The sequence below is a fragment of the Triturus cristatus genome, chromosome 3_1, assembly GCF_964204655.1.
Source record: "Triturus cristatus chromosome 3_1, aTriCri1.1, whole genome shotgun sequence".
NCBI lineage: Eukaryota > Metazoa > Chordata > Amphibia > Caudata > Salamandridae > Triturus > Triturus cristatus.
In genome coordinates this window covers 212768660-212784887 of record NC_140583.1, presented here as the reverse complement: position 1 = coordinate 212784887, position 16228 = coordinate 212768660, and the positions used below count along the sequence as shown (strand labels likewise).

General features: G+C 49.6%; 1 protein-coding gene across 3 annotated transcripts in view; it reads right to left on the bottom strand.

Annotated features, from left to right (window-relative positions):
- Positions 1 to 16228, bottom strand: part of SCAPER (S-phase cyclin A associated protein in the ER) — a 3109515-nt gene that overhangs the window by 2717352 nt on the left and 375935 nt on the right. For all 3 annotated transcript variants that reach the window (XM_085643688.1, XM_085643687.1, XM_085643686.1), the window contains exon 3: positions 15677 to 15794. In XM_085643688.1, the coding sequence (XP_085499814.1) occupies positions 15677 to 15794 (118 nt within the window). The remainder of the gene's footprint in view (positions 1 to 15676; positions 15795 to 16228) is intronic.

Genomic DNA, 16228 nt, shown 5'->3' with positions numbered 1-16228 from the left:
TGGTGGCGTCCAGGGACGCCAAAATGGCCGGCTCCCGCACGAACGGAACACGCGCGAGCACCCCGTGCAAGCGCCGCAGATTAAGGGCCGTATTGCGATGGGGAATGAAGCCGGACTGGTCTTGGTGGACCAAATCGCCCACCACGCCGGCCAGCCGGTTAGCGAGCACCTTGGCGAGGATTTTAGGCTCCGCGTTCAAGAGCGAGATAGGCCGGTAGGATGTAACCCGGTCTCGCGGTCTGCCCTCCTTGTGGATAACCACGATGGTAGCCAGACGCTGGTCCGGCGGGAGGGAGCCCCGCGAGTGAGCCGCAAGGAACATAGCGCGGAGGTGGGGTGCCAGTACGTCCGGTCGCAATTTATACAACTCGATAGGAATGCCGTTCGGGCCCATGGCCTTGCCAGAAGCGACCGAGCGGATGGCGAGGGCAATTTCGTCCGAGGTGGGGGCGGCATCCATCAACTCCCTGTCCTCCATTGAGAGGGAGGGCAGCGCGATGTCACGCAGCAGGGCATGGGAATCCTCCTCCGGGCAGGGAGAAACCGGGGAATATACCTCGCGGAAATAATCCGCGAAGCAAGAGACAATACCTTCCGGCTCAGTGACACGTACACCATCCATTCTTTCAATCAGCGGGACCACACGATTAGCTCTCTCCTTCCTATCCAACCACGCAATCAACTTACCAGCCTTATCACCCACATCATACAATCGCCCCTGTTGCTCTCTGCTGAGGCCCCTGGCCGCCTCCGTGACGAGGGACCTATAAGCCGCCTGCTTAAGGTGTAGAACGTGCAGCGCAGCGTCAGTCACCCCACTCCCCAGATCACCCTCCAGTTCAGTGATTTCGGCCTCCACCCGGGTCACCTCCTCCTGTGCGCGCCTCCGGGCATGGGAAATAAAGGAGAGGGCCTCCCCTCTAAGCACAGTCTTGAAAGCCTCCCACAGGGAAATGGCCGACGGGACAGACCCCACATTCTCCTCAAAATACCGTTGCAAGGATTTAATCAAGTCAGCACGAATAGTGGGGTCGCGCAGGTACCAGGCATTGATTGGAGCTACCCTGCCCTCCCCCCTCGGGAAGACATCAAAGTGCAACAGGAGTGGGGAATGATCTGAGATACCCCGCGCCAGATGGCGCACCTCCCCCACTCTCCCGGCATAGGCCGCAGGGACAAGGACATAATCAAGCCGCGAAAGGCTACCATGGGCCCCCGAATGGAAGGTGTACTGCAGTTGAGTGGGGTGCTTCAGACGCCAACAGTCCACCAATCCCAGCGTGTCCAAAAGGCCAGACAGCCACGCTTGTGCCCGGGGGAGGTCCCTAGGGGGATAGCGATCCAGAGTCCCAGAAGCCACCGCATTGAAGTCCCCCCCAACCACCAGAAGCCCCCCCGGAAGGTCAAGCAGGAGGCGTCCCAGGTCCGCAAAGGTGGTGGACTGTAACCCCGGTGGGACGTACACTGAGACAAAGACGACTACCTTGCCCTCCATTCTCCCCACCAAGACAGTGTAGCGTCCCCTCTCATCATGGCGCACCTCATCTATTTCTAGCGGGAGCGAGGTCTTGACCATAATGCCCACCCCTCGTGAGCCTGATGTGAAGCCCGAGTGGGCCACCAAACGATAACCACGTCGGTTCATGGCACAATAGGAGTTACCAATGAGGTGTGTTTCCTGCAAAAAGACCACATCAGGCGAAATCAGTTTCAGATATTGCAGGACCACACCCCGCTTAATCCTATCACCCAGTCCGTTAACGTTCCAGGACAACAACGTCAGGTCCCTACCCCCCATCACATACAGAAGCCATCATTTGTCCCCCCGAGAGCATCTCAAAAAAACCAATACAATAAAGGGTTTGCCTTGCGGTAGAAACGAACCACACCCCACCCCAACCCACCCATCCATCCCAACAGAACTCCCCCCCACCCTGCACCCCTGCATGAGCCCGAACAGCCCCCCCAAAGTGCAGTGTGCCTGTCGCCCCATGGAAAGAAAACTAACTAGTCCCCCAGAGGAGGAGGGAGATCCCCCAAGAGACCCCGCACGACCTCCGCAGGAGGGGAACTTACCCTAACAGTCAATGGTGACAATAACACAGTCCAGAGCAAGGCCTACCATTAGTCCCTCAGTCCTGATCCGGCGGGCCCTCCCCACCAACCGCTCCCCCCCACCCCCCCGGCCCCGATCTCCGGGCAGAGTGTCCAGCCAGTCCCCGGCCGCCTCGGGACGATCAAAAAAGTGCGTGCGGCCATCCACCTCCACCCTCAGCTTAGCCGGAAAAAGCATCGCATATTTGAGATTCAGGTCCCGTAGGCGACGTTTGACACCAAAAAAACTCAGTCGCTGCTTTTGGACCGCCGGAGTAAAGTCAGGATAGAAATTAATATCCATATTGTCAAGTCTGACCGGCCCTTGTAGCCTGGAGGTCTGCAGGATAGCGTCCCTGTCCCGAAAATTGAAAATCCGGGCGATGAGAGGCCTCGGAGGGGCTCCGGTCTTAGGCCTACCCCCGGGGACCCTGTGGGCACGTTCCACTGCAAAGAATTTACTCAGCCCCCGAGGCTGGAGATGGGTGAGGACCAAGTCCTCCACAAACAGATCCGCTGCCTCTGCCTCGCGTCCCTCCGGCACCCCGATGATGCGGACATTATTCCTCCGGGCCCGACCCTCGGAATCCTCCAGTCGACGATGCATCAGGGCGCTCGCCTGGCCGAGCCTGCGCACCTCCTGTTGGAGGGCCGCCACGTCGGACGTGAGGCCCGAGGTAGAGTGGGCCAAAGAATCGACCCGGTCATTTGTTTTTGAGAGATCGGCTCTCACGAGGCCCACGTCCACGAGGACCGAGTCGATCTTCTGCGCCAGAGTGTCAAAGCACTGGTCCACCGAGGCCTTCATCTCGGCGATGGCGCCCATGACGTCTCGGAGGGTCAGGTCCGTGGGCAGAGCAGGAGCGTCAGTCGGGCCCGTAGGGGATCTACGTAGCGCCTCTGGAGATCCCTTCTGGAGGGTGTAGCGGTCCATATTGTTGGATTGATGGGCCGCGCCACGACGGGTCGACTTCACCTTAGCCCGGTCGCCATCTTGTTTTGTGGCCATGGTCGCGGTCCCAAATCGAGCCAATCTCCTCAAAAAGGGGGTAGACAATCCCGTTCCAGGGCTCCGGGGGGGGGGGGGGCGACCACCGCTCCGCAGGACGGACCGCAGCCGGCGGGCCGGCAGGGCACCCCAACGAGGCCACACCACCGCACACCGCTGCGCGACCCTACCTCGCCTGGCAGCAAGGAGGGCGCAAAAGCGAAAGTGAAAGTGCGGGGTGCGCGAGTCACCCAGCCTTGCCCGCCGCTGTTATTCACTTTGTCGCCGGATCGCCCCACAACTCCAGTACGGGGGGCCGGCGTGGAGAAGGCCGCAAACCTTAATCGGTGCTCCCGCCGGTGTCCGAGGTCCGAATTGAAAACGGAAAACAGGCGTCACCTCAACTCTGGTTCACAAACACAGTCCCCTCATCTAGGACAGGATTCGGTCAGGATTTATGCAGGAGGTCGCGGAGGTCCTCGGGAGCCTCGCACCTACGCGGCCATCTTGGGTGCGCGCTAGGCTCCTCCTCCAGCCATTTCACTCTTAAGGATTCTGAAGGCTTCATGACACCTAGTAAAACCCAAATTCCTACAAATGGGAATGATCCATTTTCTGCGCGCCTCACTATAGCCCGGACAAAAAAAATATAATGTGCAGCTCGGATTCGTCGCTTACTCTGCATGCCAGGCAAGTGCTGGGTGTAGACACAGACCAATGACTAGTGAGTGCACGTATCGGCAGGGACCCGTGCCTCCATTGTAGACAGAGCTTCCTAATTAATACAGGGTAAATATTGTCTAGGGTTAGTTCCAAACTGTAGGCATTTTTAATACAGAGAAATTGATCCGTTAGAGTCCCTAGGGTTGTGGAAGGTCGGGATGTGGGAGCCTTGGAGTTGTAATACAATTTAGTTAGGGCCTTTTTTGAGAGTCTGGGGCAAGCATCCAGGGGGTCGTTCCAGAGAGCATCAAGGCCTAAGCCCACCAGACTATTCCTTACAAATTTGAACCAGGCAATGTTCCCCGAATTAGGAAGACTAAGGACTTCCTGCAAGCCCTGTCTGTAGTGAATCAATTCGGGCACCGCCCACAATCTACGCCAGTAGATCAGAGGGCGGAGCGCCAATTCTTCTTCCAGGGGTCTAATGCCTAGGTCGAGTCTTAATGGCACTAGGGGTGTGCTGGGTGGGAGGGCTACTAGGCACCTAAGAAACCTATTCTCCTCTTTTGTCAGACTTGGCAAGACTTTATGTCCCCATAGTTCGCTGCCATAAATAACGGCTCCTCTGGCTTGCACCCTGTAAATGTGGAGCGGAGGGCCTATGGGTTTGAGGGTCGACCTATTCTTCCCCGCCAACCTTAGTATCCCACCCACGTGTTGCGCTAGTTTCAGCCTTGCTTTCTCCTGGTGCGAACCCCACCCCATTTTCTCATTAAGGGTTACACCAAGATATTCAAAGGTGTTGACTCGTTCTAGCATGTTATTCCCTATGCGTGGGATACGGTGAAACCTAGGTGGCGGATTGAAGGCCATAAATTTGGTCTTTAGAGTGTTAATCTCCAAACCGTGCGCTCTACAGAAGTCCCCAAAGCCATCTAACACACGCTGAATTCCCATCGGCGACTTGGAGAGAAGGAGGGTATCGTCCGCAAACATAATTGCCGGAACCCTCCTTCCCGCCAGCTTTGGGACGTCGGAATTGGGGACCTCGTTAAGGTGATCAATAACCCCGTTGACAAAGAGGCAGAACAGGGTCGGTGCGAGTACACACCCGTCTTACCCCTCTGTCAACGGGAAACTTATTTGATAAGGAGCCATGCCTACCACACCTCACTTGAGCGTAGGTGTTGGTATGGAGGCGGATGATCATTGACAGAAGATCACCTGGCACCCCGGCTCTAGCCAGCACTTCCCACGGCTTACCACGTGGATCCAGGTCGAAGGCCGCCCTTAGGTCCACAAATACAGTATAGAGGCTGCCACCCTCCTACTGTATTGTTTTCCAGTATAAAAGGGACAGCCTGAAGACCTGGTCTATGGTAGAAGTCTTTTGCCGAAACCCGGCCTGGAGGGGGCTCAAGATGTCCCTATCTTCGATCCAGTCCAAGAGACGATCCAACAGAAGCCTCGCAAAAAGCTTCTGAGGGACGTCTATCAGACTGATCGGTCTATAATTAGCCGGGAGTAGGGGTGAGCCCCTTTTAAAAATAGGCACGATCTCCGCCCCAAGCCAAGTGGGGGGGACCGCCATACCGTGGACGATGGCATTGAACAATACCAGGAGGTAGGGGGCCCAGATTCTAACCTCGTGCTTTAGAAGGTCGCCTGGGAGCTTATCAAGACCTGGCGCTTTTCCCGAGGAAAGGCGAGTAATTGCCATTTCCAATTCCTCCAAATTGAAGTCACCCATCGCGGAAGAGTTATTAGTGGTTAGGGAGGCTATTGCCCCAACCTGAGTTCCTAGGTGATCCAGCCCAGCTACACTGTAGAGCGATGAAAAATGTTCCTCCCACACTTCAGGCGCGATGTTTCCCTCTATAGCCATAACAGGCTCGACTGAGCCATGTTTGACTATTTGCCAGAATTTCCTAGGGTCTCTGACATTGAGTGCAGATGTCATTTCTGACCAATTCTCCCAGTCCCAATCTATTTTGGCATTTTCAAGAAGGAGCTTATAAGCAGCCCGCTTTTCCCTAATTACCGATGAGGCCTCCTTACTTTTAAATGCCTGGAGAAGGTCTGCCTTGGCGTTTCTACAGCTAGCATTGAACCATGAGGCTCTTTCTCTCTTCACTTTCCTGTCCCGGACCACAGGGTTCAATACCTCAGCGAGGTTATTGCACAGATTCAGATGAATGTCCCCAAGAGAGAGGCACCCATCAGGCGAGGGCAGTAGTGGGAGAGGTCTTCCCACCTTTTCAAGGGCTGATGCCACTAGCTCATAGATAGTCCTAATGCAGTTTGGTTTTTCTAAGAGTTTGTCCCACCTTATTCTTCGCCTGTTGCTAGATAAGGTTAGACTTGGAGCGAATACTCTATTTTCTGGGGCAGCAGCATTTAGAAATCCGTCAGCAGCCAGGGAGAGGGTCAGGCCATTGTGGTCACTGTCCAGCCTGGGGGGCTATTTTAAAATCTAAAACTAGTTTCCAGTCCTGAAGTTTGATCAATATATAATCTATCCGAGACTCCTGGCCTAATCTGTTGAAGGTTGGTTGCGGAGGTGTGTCCCCTTTGAACCTGCCATTGCAAGCTCTAAGTGAGTTTGCAAGGATCATTGTTATTATTTGGAGTAGGAGTGGTGAGCATGACCTAACCGGCGGACCCGCAATACTTGGAATATCCCAGAGATCATCCTCCTCGCTACTAACCCCATCTAGATGAATCGGGAATGGTTCGTACTGGGTGTTGAAGTCACCTCCAACCAGGAGTGTTACTGAACTAGAGAGAGAATCAAGGAATGTCACCAAGTCCTCCATTGTCCCTGAGGTGCCCGCAACTCCAACCGGTCTGGAATATACGTTTACCAGTGTTAGGCCCTTCCCAGTGGGCCAACGTAAGACCACACACAAGATGTCAACTGAATTGGTTTCTACAATCTCGGCCTTGCAGCCAAGATGGGAGCCAATCCATATTGACAAACCTCCGGACGGGCGTCCCTTCCCTCCCCATCTGGCTAAAACATTAAAGGTTGCAAACCCAGGGTAGCAATAGTTCTCTCTAGCCCACGTCTCCTGGAACATGCATATATCATATTTCTTTATGAAGGTTGCCCATTCACCGCAATCTAACTTGTTGGGTAACCCAGCAATGTTCCAAGATAGGATTTTTAGCGACCTCAAATCCTTAGCTGTACTTATAACAATCTCGTCAGGAATACTTTGTGCTGGCCCTAAGGGGGCCCGAACCCCAGTATCAGAGCGTTCCCTGGCCGGGACATCCTGTGTCGGGAGGATCTGTCTTAGTAAGCGCCCACCCACCGCATTTTTCCTCTCCCCCCCGAATACAGGATTGGGTGGATTTGTAGCTGGTCCCTCTGCTAACACAGAAACATGTTCATGGGGCAATACATAGGGGTCAGGTGAAAATAGAGCTAGCCCAGAGGGAGTAGATTGTTGCGGGGAAGAAATCTGCAGTGGGGGAGTCAGATCAGTATCCACAACCTGGTACTCCAGAGTACAGGGCCCGTTATTAGAGAAACTCCTCTGTCAATCGCAATCATCAACGCCTGATAGGGCATCGAATCTGTTTACGACTTCCAGGGGGGTAAATGGTGATCTGTAGTTGACCCTCCTAGGGCCATGTCGATAGCTCCCGAACGGCACGGTGACCCAATCTGGTACGTTTTCGTGGGCCGCGGGAATGGGTGCATAAGTATAATGATGGTTATCAAAGGGTACAGAGAATGCAAGGGGGTATGTCGGCATTCGGGCCAGGGCCCTGGGATATGCGTTGTGAAAGACTGGAGGTCTTGGATAAAAGTATAACAATTCGCGGGGTTTAATGGAGCCACAAGTATTACCCAGAGGATAATCAAGAATGTGGGTAACTGCTCTGGGGTCTCTAAAATTAATGATAATTATGTCCCCCTCAATATCCTTAGCTCTACAACCCAACCAAGGGAGTCTCCGGACGTGTAATATCTCCCCGTTGACATTAGGGGGAAGGGGCCTATTTAGCATGAGCCAATGCATGGTTTTATTTTTAAGCTCATGGAAGCCTTCCTTTTTGCCCTTTTCCAGAAGCGGGACTCTCGTGAGCACTACCACATATGGGACTGCTTCTGGGGGTAAGTCAACTTGATGACTTGGTCGGTCTCTTGCCCTAACTAGAGGATGAATACCACCCCTCACATTTGGAATCATTCCTAGGGTAGGGTCAGGTACTTCCTTTATCGTTTCACCCACATCATTTTGTACTTGGTGGTAATGGGCTATATTGGAAGATTTGGCCATAGACTGGCTATCAAGACCAACCAAATCGTTTTTCCTGGTGTGGATAGAGGGTGACATTGGTACCACGGGGGGGGGGCAGGACTGAATGTACGTGGTCTTTGAATACCCCCGCGTGTTTAGTGATAGCCAATTCTAAATCCCCTAAGCGTTGCTCAATATTTTATAATCTTTCAATTAAAGGTAAAACGAGTGACCTTATCAGTTGTTCGATGCCCTCGAGAGGGGCTACCATCGAACCTTCGTTAGTTAGGCAATGCGGGGGACAAATCGGGTCAGAAAAGGAGGGTACCGATGAAGTAGAGGTACTTGTGGCCATGGTGTGTACTGTGGATAAAATAGGTGTTACCTTTGGCAAGGATACAGATTCTAGAGTATGAATGGGTCCTTTGCCAAAATCAGAATGATTAATCTTATCCCTTGGCGGATCACCTAACCTCTTTCTTCTTTTAGTGGGAGGGGGCCTTGGAGCTTTAGGCACCGCAACCCTCCCCACCTTCTTTTTAGTGGGTTTAACCGCGGATTGAGTAGGAACAATGATCGTATCAGTTTCCTTAGTAGAAGTGCTGGAGGGAAGTAAGTCAGTGGAAACATACGGACAATTAAGTTTATCAGGTGGGGATTCAGTGTCTCGGAGCAACATAGGAACATTGTCAATGGCTAATGCCTCCTGAGTAAGAGTGGGAGGACTTATCTCAGAAGGGGTAGTAGGCAGCAGGTTATCCATAGGCATCCTATTTTTTATACATTCTATGGACAGACGTCGCTCAGCCCTCCGTTCAGCTAACATAGTCTCCTTTCCAATGGCCGCAACAGCCTTAGTAAAATAATCGTCCAATGTACCTTTGTTTATACCACCAGTAATTGTGGGCGTGTTTGTGGACAAAGTCTCGGCCATGATAAATAATGCAATCAACTGAATCAGAACTCACGATTACTGGCAAGAAGAAGGGGTTCCCCGGTCCGGTCTCCTCGTGCCTCTGAGGGCCTCAGAGGGCCCGCTCTTTGCCCGGTCTTCGCCCCGGACGCGTTCCTCTGGCACGTAGGGGCGGGGCTCTTATGCTGTGCAAATATTAGGAAAGGGGGAGGGGCCGGGAAGAGTTCACAGGTGTGCTCGATCAAAGACCAACGAGCACCCTGGTCCTCGCAGTCCCGGATAGCGATGTCAAGCGGCAGCCTCCCCGAGTGCGCAGTCCACAGAGCACAGCGATCCCAGCAATCCCAAGCAAGAAGCAAGCACCTCCAGGCGCGCTAGAATGATGACCGCAGCTCCTGCCGCTGAGGCTGCTGTATGCTAGAGTCCACGGGCTGCACCACCACTGCACTGCTCAAATAACGGGTCCCGCGCTGCGGGAGCCATGCCAGCTTTTAAAGCGCCTCCAGGCGCGCTAGAATGATGACAACAGCTCCTGCCACTGAGGCTGCTGGATGCTCGAGTCCACAGGCTGCACCTGCACTGCTCAAATAACAGCACCCATGCGATTATTAGCAGATGTTTAGAACCTGAGCATCTGAACTAGTATCAAAGAAAGAGTTGATTTGTCCCTCACACAGCAACGGCACGTTTTTACCTCTGCTGATAGTAAATCAGCCCGCAAACTTCACCATGACCGCGGGCGTGAAACCGCATACACGTATACTTGCAGCGCCAAAAGAAAGATGGACGGAAGAGCCGCTCCGGGTCCTGTGCGTAGTTGGAGCCCTGAGGTCGCTTCAATCAGCGAAACGCTTGGCATCCTTCACCGCCATCCGCCATCCGCATCCGCATCTACCACCGCCGCAGCCGCACAGCCTCACAGCACTACTCTGCATCCCTCTACTCTATGCCACTGCACTCTACCCTGCAACACTCCAGTCTGCACTCTCCACCACTGGACTCTACACCGCTCTACTGCACTCTACGCCATCGCACTGTTTGTCACTACACTCTACCCCACTCTGCATGGCTCCACTCTATACCAATCCGCTCTAATCTACTCTGCACTCAACTCTATTCCACTGCACTCTACACCACTTCACTCTACTCTGAAATAATATACTCTATGCCACTGCACTCTATGCCACTGCGCCACTCTAAGCCACTCTGCTCTGCACCACTCTACTCTAAACCACTGCATTCTCCACCAATGTACTCTACACCACTTTACTCAAAACCAAAGCACTACTCTGCACCACTGCATTCTACACCACTTTACTCTAATCTGAACCACTGTACGCCACTCTGGTCTACTCTGCATTACTGTATGCCACTGCTCTCTACAGCACTATACTCTGCAACAGTCTACTCTATGCCACTGCCCTCTATGCTAATTCACTCTACAGCACTGCACGCTATGAAACTCTTCTCTGCAAGACTACACTCTTTGACACTGAACTCTTTGACACTGAACTCTACGCCACTTTACACCTCTGCACTCTATCCTGCACCACTTCACTCTACTCTGAAACAATCTACTCTGCAATCTACTCTACGCCACTCCACTCCACTCTACCCTGCGCCACACCACTGTACTATACTTTCTTTATTCAAGATTTCCATGAACAGCAAAGTCTTAAATTAACAAGTATGTAATTGTAGATTTAACATTTCTGCTGCCTTCTTCAGGACAATACTAAAATGAGCTTGATCCATAGAAGTAGGTCCATCATAAGACAGAAACTTCATAACTAGTGAAGTGTTTAGCCCAAAGACATTCCGTAGATTCGCAAGCACACATGAGTAAGTAAACTATTTGGGAAGCCAATTATCTCTCTCACTGTCATTATCATTATACTCTGACTTAACAGTGAAATGTGGAAAAGTCAGGGCCTCAGTGTGCCCAAAGAAATGATCTACCCTTTTAAACAAATCACACATTCATTTCTGCTGTTGTGGAAATTTGACTATTTCCAATTGCAAAAGAACAGTCTTCTTTTGAGCAGTATTGAGGATGAGGTTGCCACAGCAAGATGCAACCTACCTTCTATATTAGTATAGTGGTGAAGCAGAAACCAACTAAAATCATATTTGGTTGAGCAGGTACCATATCAACAGGAGAAGCAGAGTCAAGAGACACTGCATGCTCTGACATCACCTTAGACTCTAGAGGCTGCTGAAGTTGCTCCAGAGAGCGACTGGCTAATAACAGCCATCACAGCCTGCTGAAAGGCTTCTTTCTATCTCCTGAGCAGAAGATTTCATAAGTGGAAGAGTTTACTTCTCAAATTTCCTGAAAAGTTGGTATAGTAACAGAAGACAGTTTATTATATGTGTGGCTTTCTTGTGGTATCTAGGTGAACATATTCAGGAATTTAGATTTTTTTAAAACAACTTAAAACCTTCCTTTTTAACCAGATGACAAACATTTTGCTCCACTGGGCTTTGGTAACCGTGCTCGCCAGGACACTCTTGAGTATTTGAGCGCGGTATAAAACCCACTATAACATAACATAACATAACAGCTCCTGGAACAAGTGGAAGAATGAAACTGATTCAGGGACCTGAAAGGAGACTTTATTGTTGAGTTCCTAAAGACATAAGGAGCTTAGTCTCCCTCTCACAACCAATTTCAGGTGCATAAGAGTACACAGCTCACAAGTCAAAGATCACACACCTTGCCCATACACTAAATACACAGGACGAGTGGGTACTCCAAAACAAACAACTGGTTCCATCATTTAGAATTCGGGGGGAAAGACTAATAATTTTTTGGGGGAGGAGAGGACGGAACATATCTCCCTTCACCCCGTGTAAAACAATAGGCAAACCGACTAAAAAAACAATCACAACAGTTCTGTTTTGATCATACCTCTTGTAGCCAGGGTTGACATCACTTTTGGAGTCAGAGTGGCTATGGCACGAGAGAGTGGCTATGGCAGCTAAATATTTCTGTATCCATTCAAGTGCATGGAGAGGTTTTACTTAAGGAATCTGGTAGATAATCTAATAATTTGAAATAGAAACTGTTTTAGCAGCCGCTGGAACAAGAGAACTCAGGTGTCTGTTCAAATTGCCACCATGCGTTAGTGAGGCTGCATTCATTTACCAGAAAGAGAGGTGGGGCACTTAGAGAACTTTTATTTAAATTCATCAATGCCTGAGCGTGTCTGTCCGAGGTAAGATGAGGTATGGGAGTAGATCTGTTCCCTTTGCCTACTCACCTGTAACTACACCTGGCATAATGCCCTAGAAAAATCTCTATTGTCTACATAAGGTGATGCCGAGCGAGGTCGCTGCTACCTTTTTCAGGTATTTATTTCACATTTTGCTTTTCTCCTTTTTCTATATAAGAAGTTGAAGTTGTTATTGTTTATTATACCTGAAACCAATTGGAGCAGACGGAATTAGCTTACAAAGGCAGCCTGCGGCAGCCTGTATAGGAGTAAGAGTAGTCAAATCTGGTTTGATAACTGCATTTCAAACATAAGCTAATAAACGAGGATGACTTGAGGTGCAGGGTGTATAAGTGAAGCAGGATGTCTAACTGAAGCTCAAACCTCACTAGATTTTTTGTTGATAGCTTCAGTTGTGTACAAATTAATTTTGGATAACGATATAGGTCAACGAATTACGCACGTTATAGGGAGATAGAACGCAAGAACCAGCCACCCACTTAAAAATGCAGTACCTACACAAACTGGGTGCGGGCCGGCATCTCACCAGATGGCTGGCTGACTCCCTGAGATTACACACAATACCTCCACTGTTATCCCTTCGAGCCCATAGGGACACTGACTTGCAGCGACCTAGCACAGAGTGGGAAGATATCCTATTGAGTCCCACGCGCATACCCCAAAACGCTAAATTCCGACTCATCCAATACTACATAGCACACCAGCCTATTTGACACCAGCCAAAATCGATCAATATTTCAATCGTAATTATGCCAAATGCCCCAGATGTGATATGATTGGTGGAGACCTTGTGCACATGCTATGGGCCTGCACAGCCATGGGATCGTATTGGGAAAAGGTCATTAAATATTTAGCCAACTGCACGGAAAGCACGCTAGAGTGGTCATGGGAGACATGTATACTAAGTCTGTATCAAAGGCCTAAAAATATAAAGCGACGACCAGATACATAGACCTGGGAATTATAGTTGCCAAACGGCTACTTACTCTGCGCTGGAAATCTCCTCAAACCCCCCCAGCCGGGAAGGCCTGGTTTCAATCGCTTCTCTGTTGGGCACAGGCAGAAAGTGTAACGCTTCATCGCGAAGACACAATGGGGATGCGGAAACAGCCGCTGGCGGCAGAATGAAATGCGATATCGACAGACTTCCGGACATCTTGGCAGGACTACTCTGAAACACAAGGCAATGTGCCGTAGCCAGATGAGGTCTAAGAACTAATGAATGGTATATACAGTTATTTAAGTGGGATGGAAAAACTGGGGGGCGTCTCTCAAAGGGGCGTGCCTTAAAACATTTATGAAAATGTGCCACTCGACCAGTATTTTGCTGATTCTGTTATTGCCTCTACATATGTAATACAACATTACACCTACAACAAGCGAGGACTATTGGCTTTGTCAAAGGTTGTTAGTTGGATAAGATAAATATACTACACGCATACATACAACTATGGCTAGTTGTATATAATATTGAAAATGCTTTAGTTCGTGCATGAGAGGTTGTGGCGTAATGGCGAGAGCTGCCAACTTTGGAGTGGGGGAAGCAGGTTCCCGTCTCAGCGTCGGCTCAGCATCCTGTGTTTCTGGGCAAATCACTTAATCGCCTGTGCCTACCAAAAAATAAATAAATATGTCCTTGTTGGTGCTCATGTAAAGCACTTCGAGTTTTGCAATATAGAACTGCAAAAAAAAAATTACAGTTACATCAAAAACAGTGAACTGCTGCAGTGTTAAGATTTTTTTCCTGAGAGGGAGGACGAAAATGGAGAGCCCGATAGCGACCTGTCTCAGCAGCTGCTTTGAAGAACTGCCGGTGCTTAGCACCGGCCAAACCCGGCCCACTTAAAGCCCTGGGTATAGCAAGAGACGTATTAAAGTGATCGTAGTAGTCGGCAGATGAAACACACAGGGCTGTAGGTGTAGTGTGCCACTCACACTTGACAAAGCTGCTTATGGACTGTTCATAAATATTATGTAAGAAAAGGGTGAAGGTGGGGTAGGCGGCATACAGCGGTGATATATAAATGCTGGTATAGTAGGCCATCTTAATTAATCAAGAAAAGGAAGGAGGAAAAATATTCTGTTTTCTTATTGCACCAATGTACCCAAGAACAATTTTTGGCAGCCTACGCAGCAACCCTACACACATGCCTATTCCCTGCTGACGAGAGGTAATAACCTCGAAACACGTGTCCAGGGATGGCCAACGCGACTTTAATTTTGCTTAATACTCTGGCAGATGCGCACTTGCTGATGCTGACTTCATGGACCATAATGCTTTGGGGTAACACGCTGGTAGGACGAGCGGTGTGCGACCAATTGGATTTGTGTTAATATTCAGGCTCCCTTGAGCCGGTGGGGCTGACGAGCTCATGGTTACGCACCTGAATGCCACCAGCGGTACTGGACCTGAGAACAATTTTTGGCAGCCTACGCAGCAACCCTACACACATGCCTATTCCCTGCTGACGAGAGGTAATAACCTCGAAACACGTGTCCAGGGATGGCCAACGCGACTTGAATTTTGCTTAATACTCTGGCAGAGGTGCACTCGCTGATGCCGACTTCATGGACCATAATGCTTTGGGGTAACACGCTGGTAGGACGAGCAGTGTGCGACCAATTGGATGTGTGTTAATATTCAGGCTCCCTTGAGCCAGTGGGGCTGACGAGCTCATGGTTACGCACCTGAATGCCACGAGCGGTACTGGACCTGAGAACAATTTTTGGCAGCCTACGCAGCAACCCTACACACATGCCTATTCCCTGCTGACGAGAGGTAATAACCTCGAAACACGTGTCCAGGGATGGCCAACGCGACTTTAATTTTGCTTAATACTCTGGCAGAGGCGCACTCGCTGATGCCGACTTCATAATGATTTGGGGTAACACGCTGGTAGGACGAGCAGTGTGCGACCAATTGGATTTTTCTTATTGCGCCAATGTTATGTTGCATAATGTTTACGTTTACATTACCTAGGCATCACAACAATTATGTGCACACTAGACACAGGTCTGCAAAAACCGAAGTTAATTGCCCTGTAAACTACTGCAGAAATGTTTATATATTTACATTTAATTAAGTTGTTTGATGTAAGACCTGACATGAGAAAAAACAAAGATTCAATAAAACAAATTTAAACCCCAAAAAATTGTATAGGGCAACGAGTTGGAATTCCTCATTTATAAAGTAATGTGAAATTATATAGAATTATTACTGGTAAAAATATTGCTGATATAAACGCAGATCTTAACTTCAGATACAAGGTCCACTTGGCTCCTTTTAAACATGTCAACTTGCTATGCATCTTCGTTGGACATGTAAACTTGCTTTGGGAATGCTGAAACATGCTATGCAAAGTCATATAAAGTATTCAGAGCCTAGGTTATCAGAAAGATTATTTTTCTACGTAATTTCTTACATTTCAAGTACTGTGTAAATATTCTGAATGATGCACACATGCTTGCTGAATAACTCTAAGCTATGAAATGTTCACTGAAAATAAAAAGATAAAAATTGATTACGTACCCTCATCTTCTCGGTTTTCTAGGGGCACACTCCAAGCTATTAAGTTTCTTGCAGTGCGTCCTTCCTCTGCCACTATTTTCCTCACTTTGTCATGGCTGTTGGAGCGCTGGAACGAAGCCTAAACGTGAAAGAGGGAAATATATTAGATGGATTTAACGTGGTCAGGTAAACAGCAAGTTAGTCTCCAAAACGGGGTTCATTAAATGAGTAAACTAAAGGCAACACTTGATTTGTCTAGTATTTCAGGGTAAGCTAACATATGTATCAGACTGTGGCACAGAATAATTACCTAAAATGCCTTTTGTTTTAATTATTTACCGATTTTCAAAACCATGCCAAGCCATGCTTGGGTGGGGGTGGCAGGCTGTAGCAGGGCCTGCAGGAATCCAACAAGCAGTGTTTCTTGGAGCTCATCATGTAGCCCTCAAACTCTCAGCAACCTCGGACTCCCTGGGCCACAGAGAGGACATCAAAGTGCAGGTTACAGGCTTTACGAACGTGGAGCCTCTTTTGGAAGTGGTTTTGGTAGAGCAGCGATAAAGAAGTCCTCTC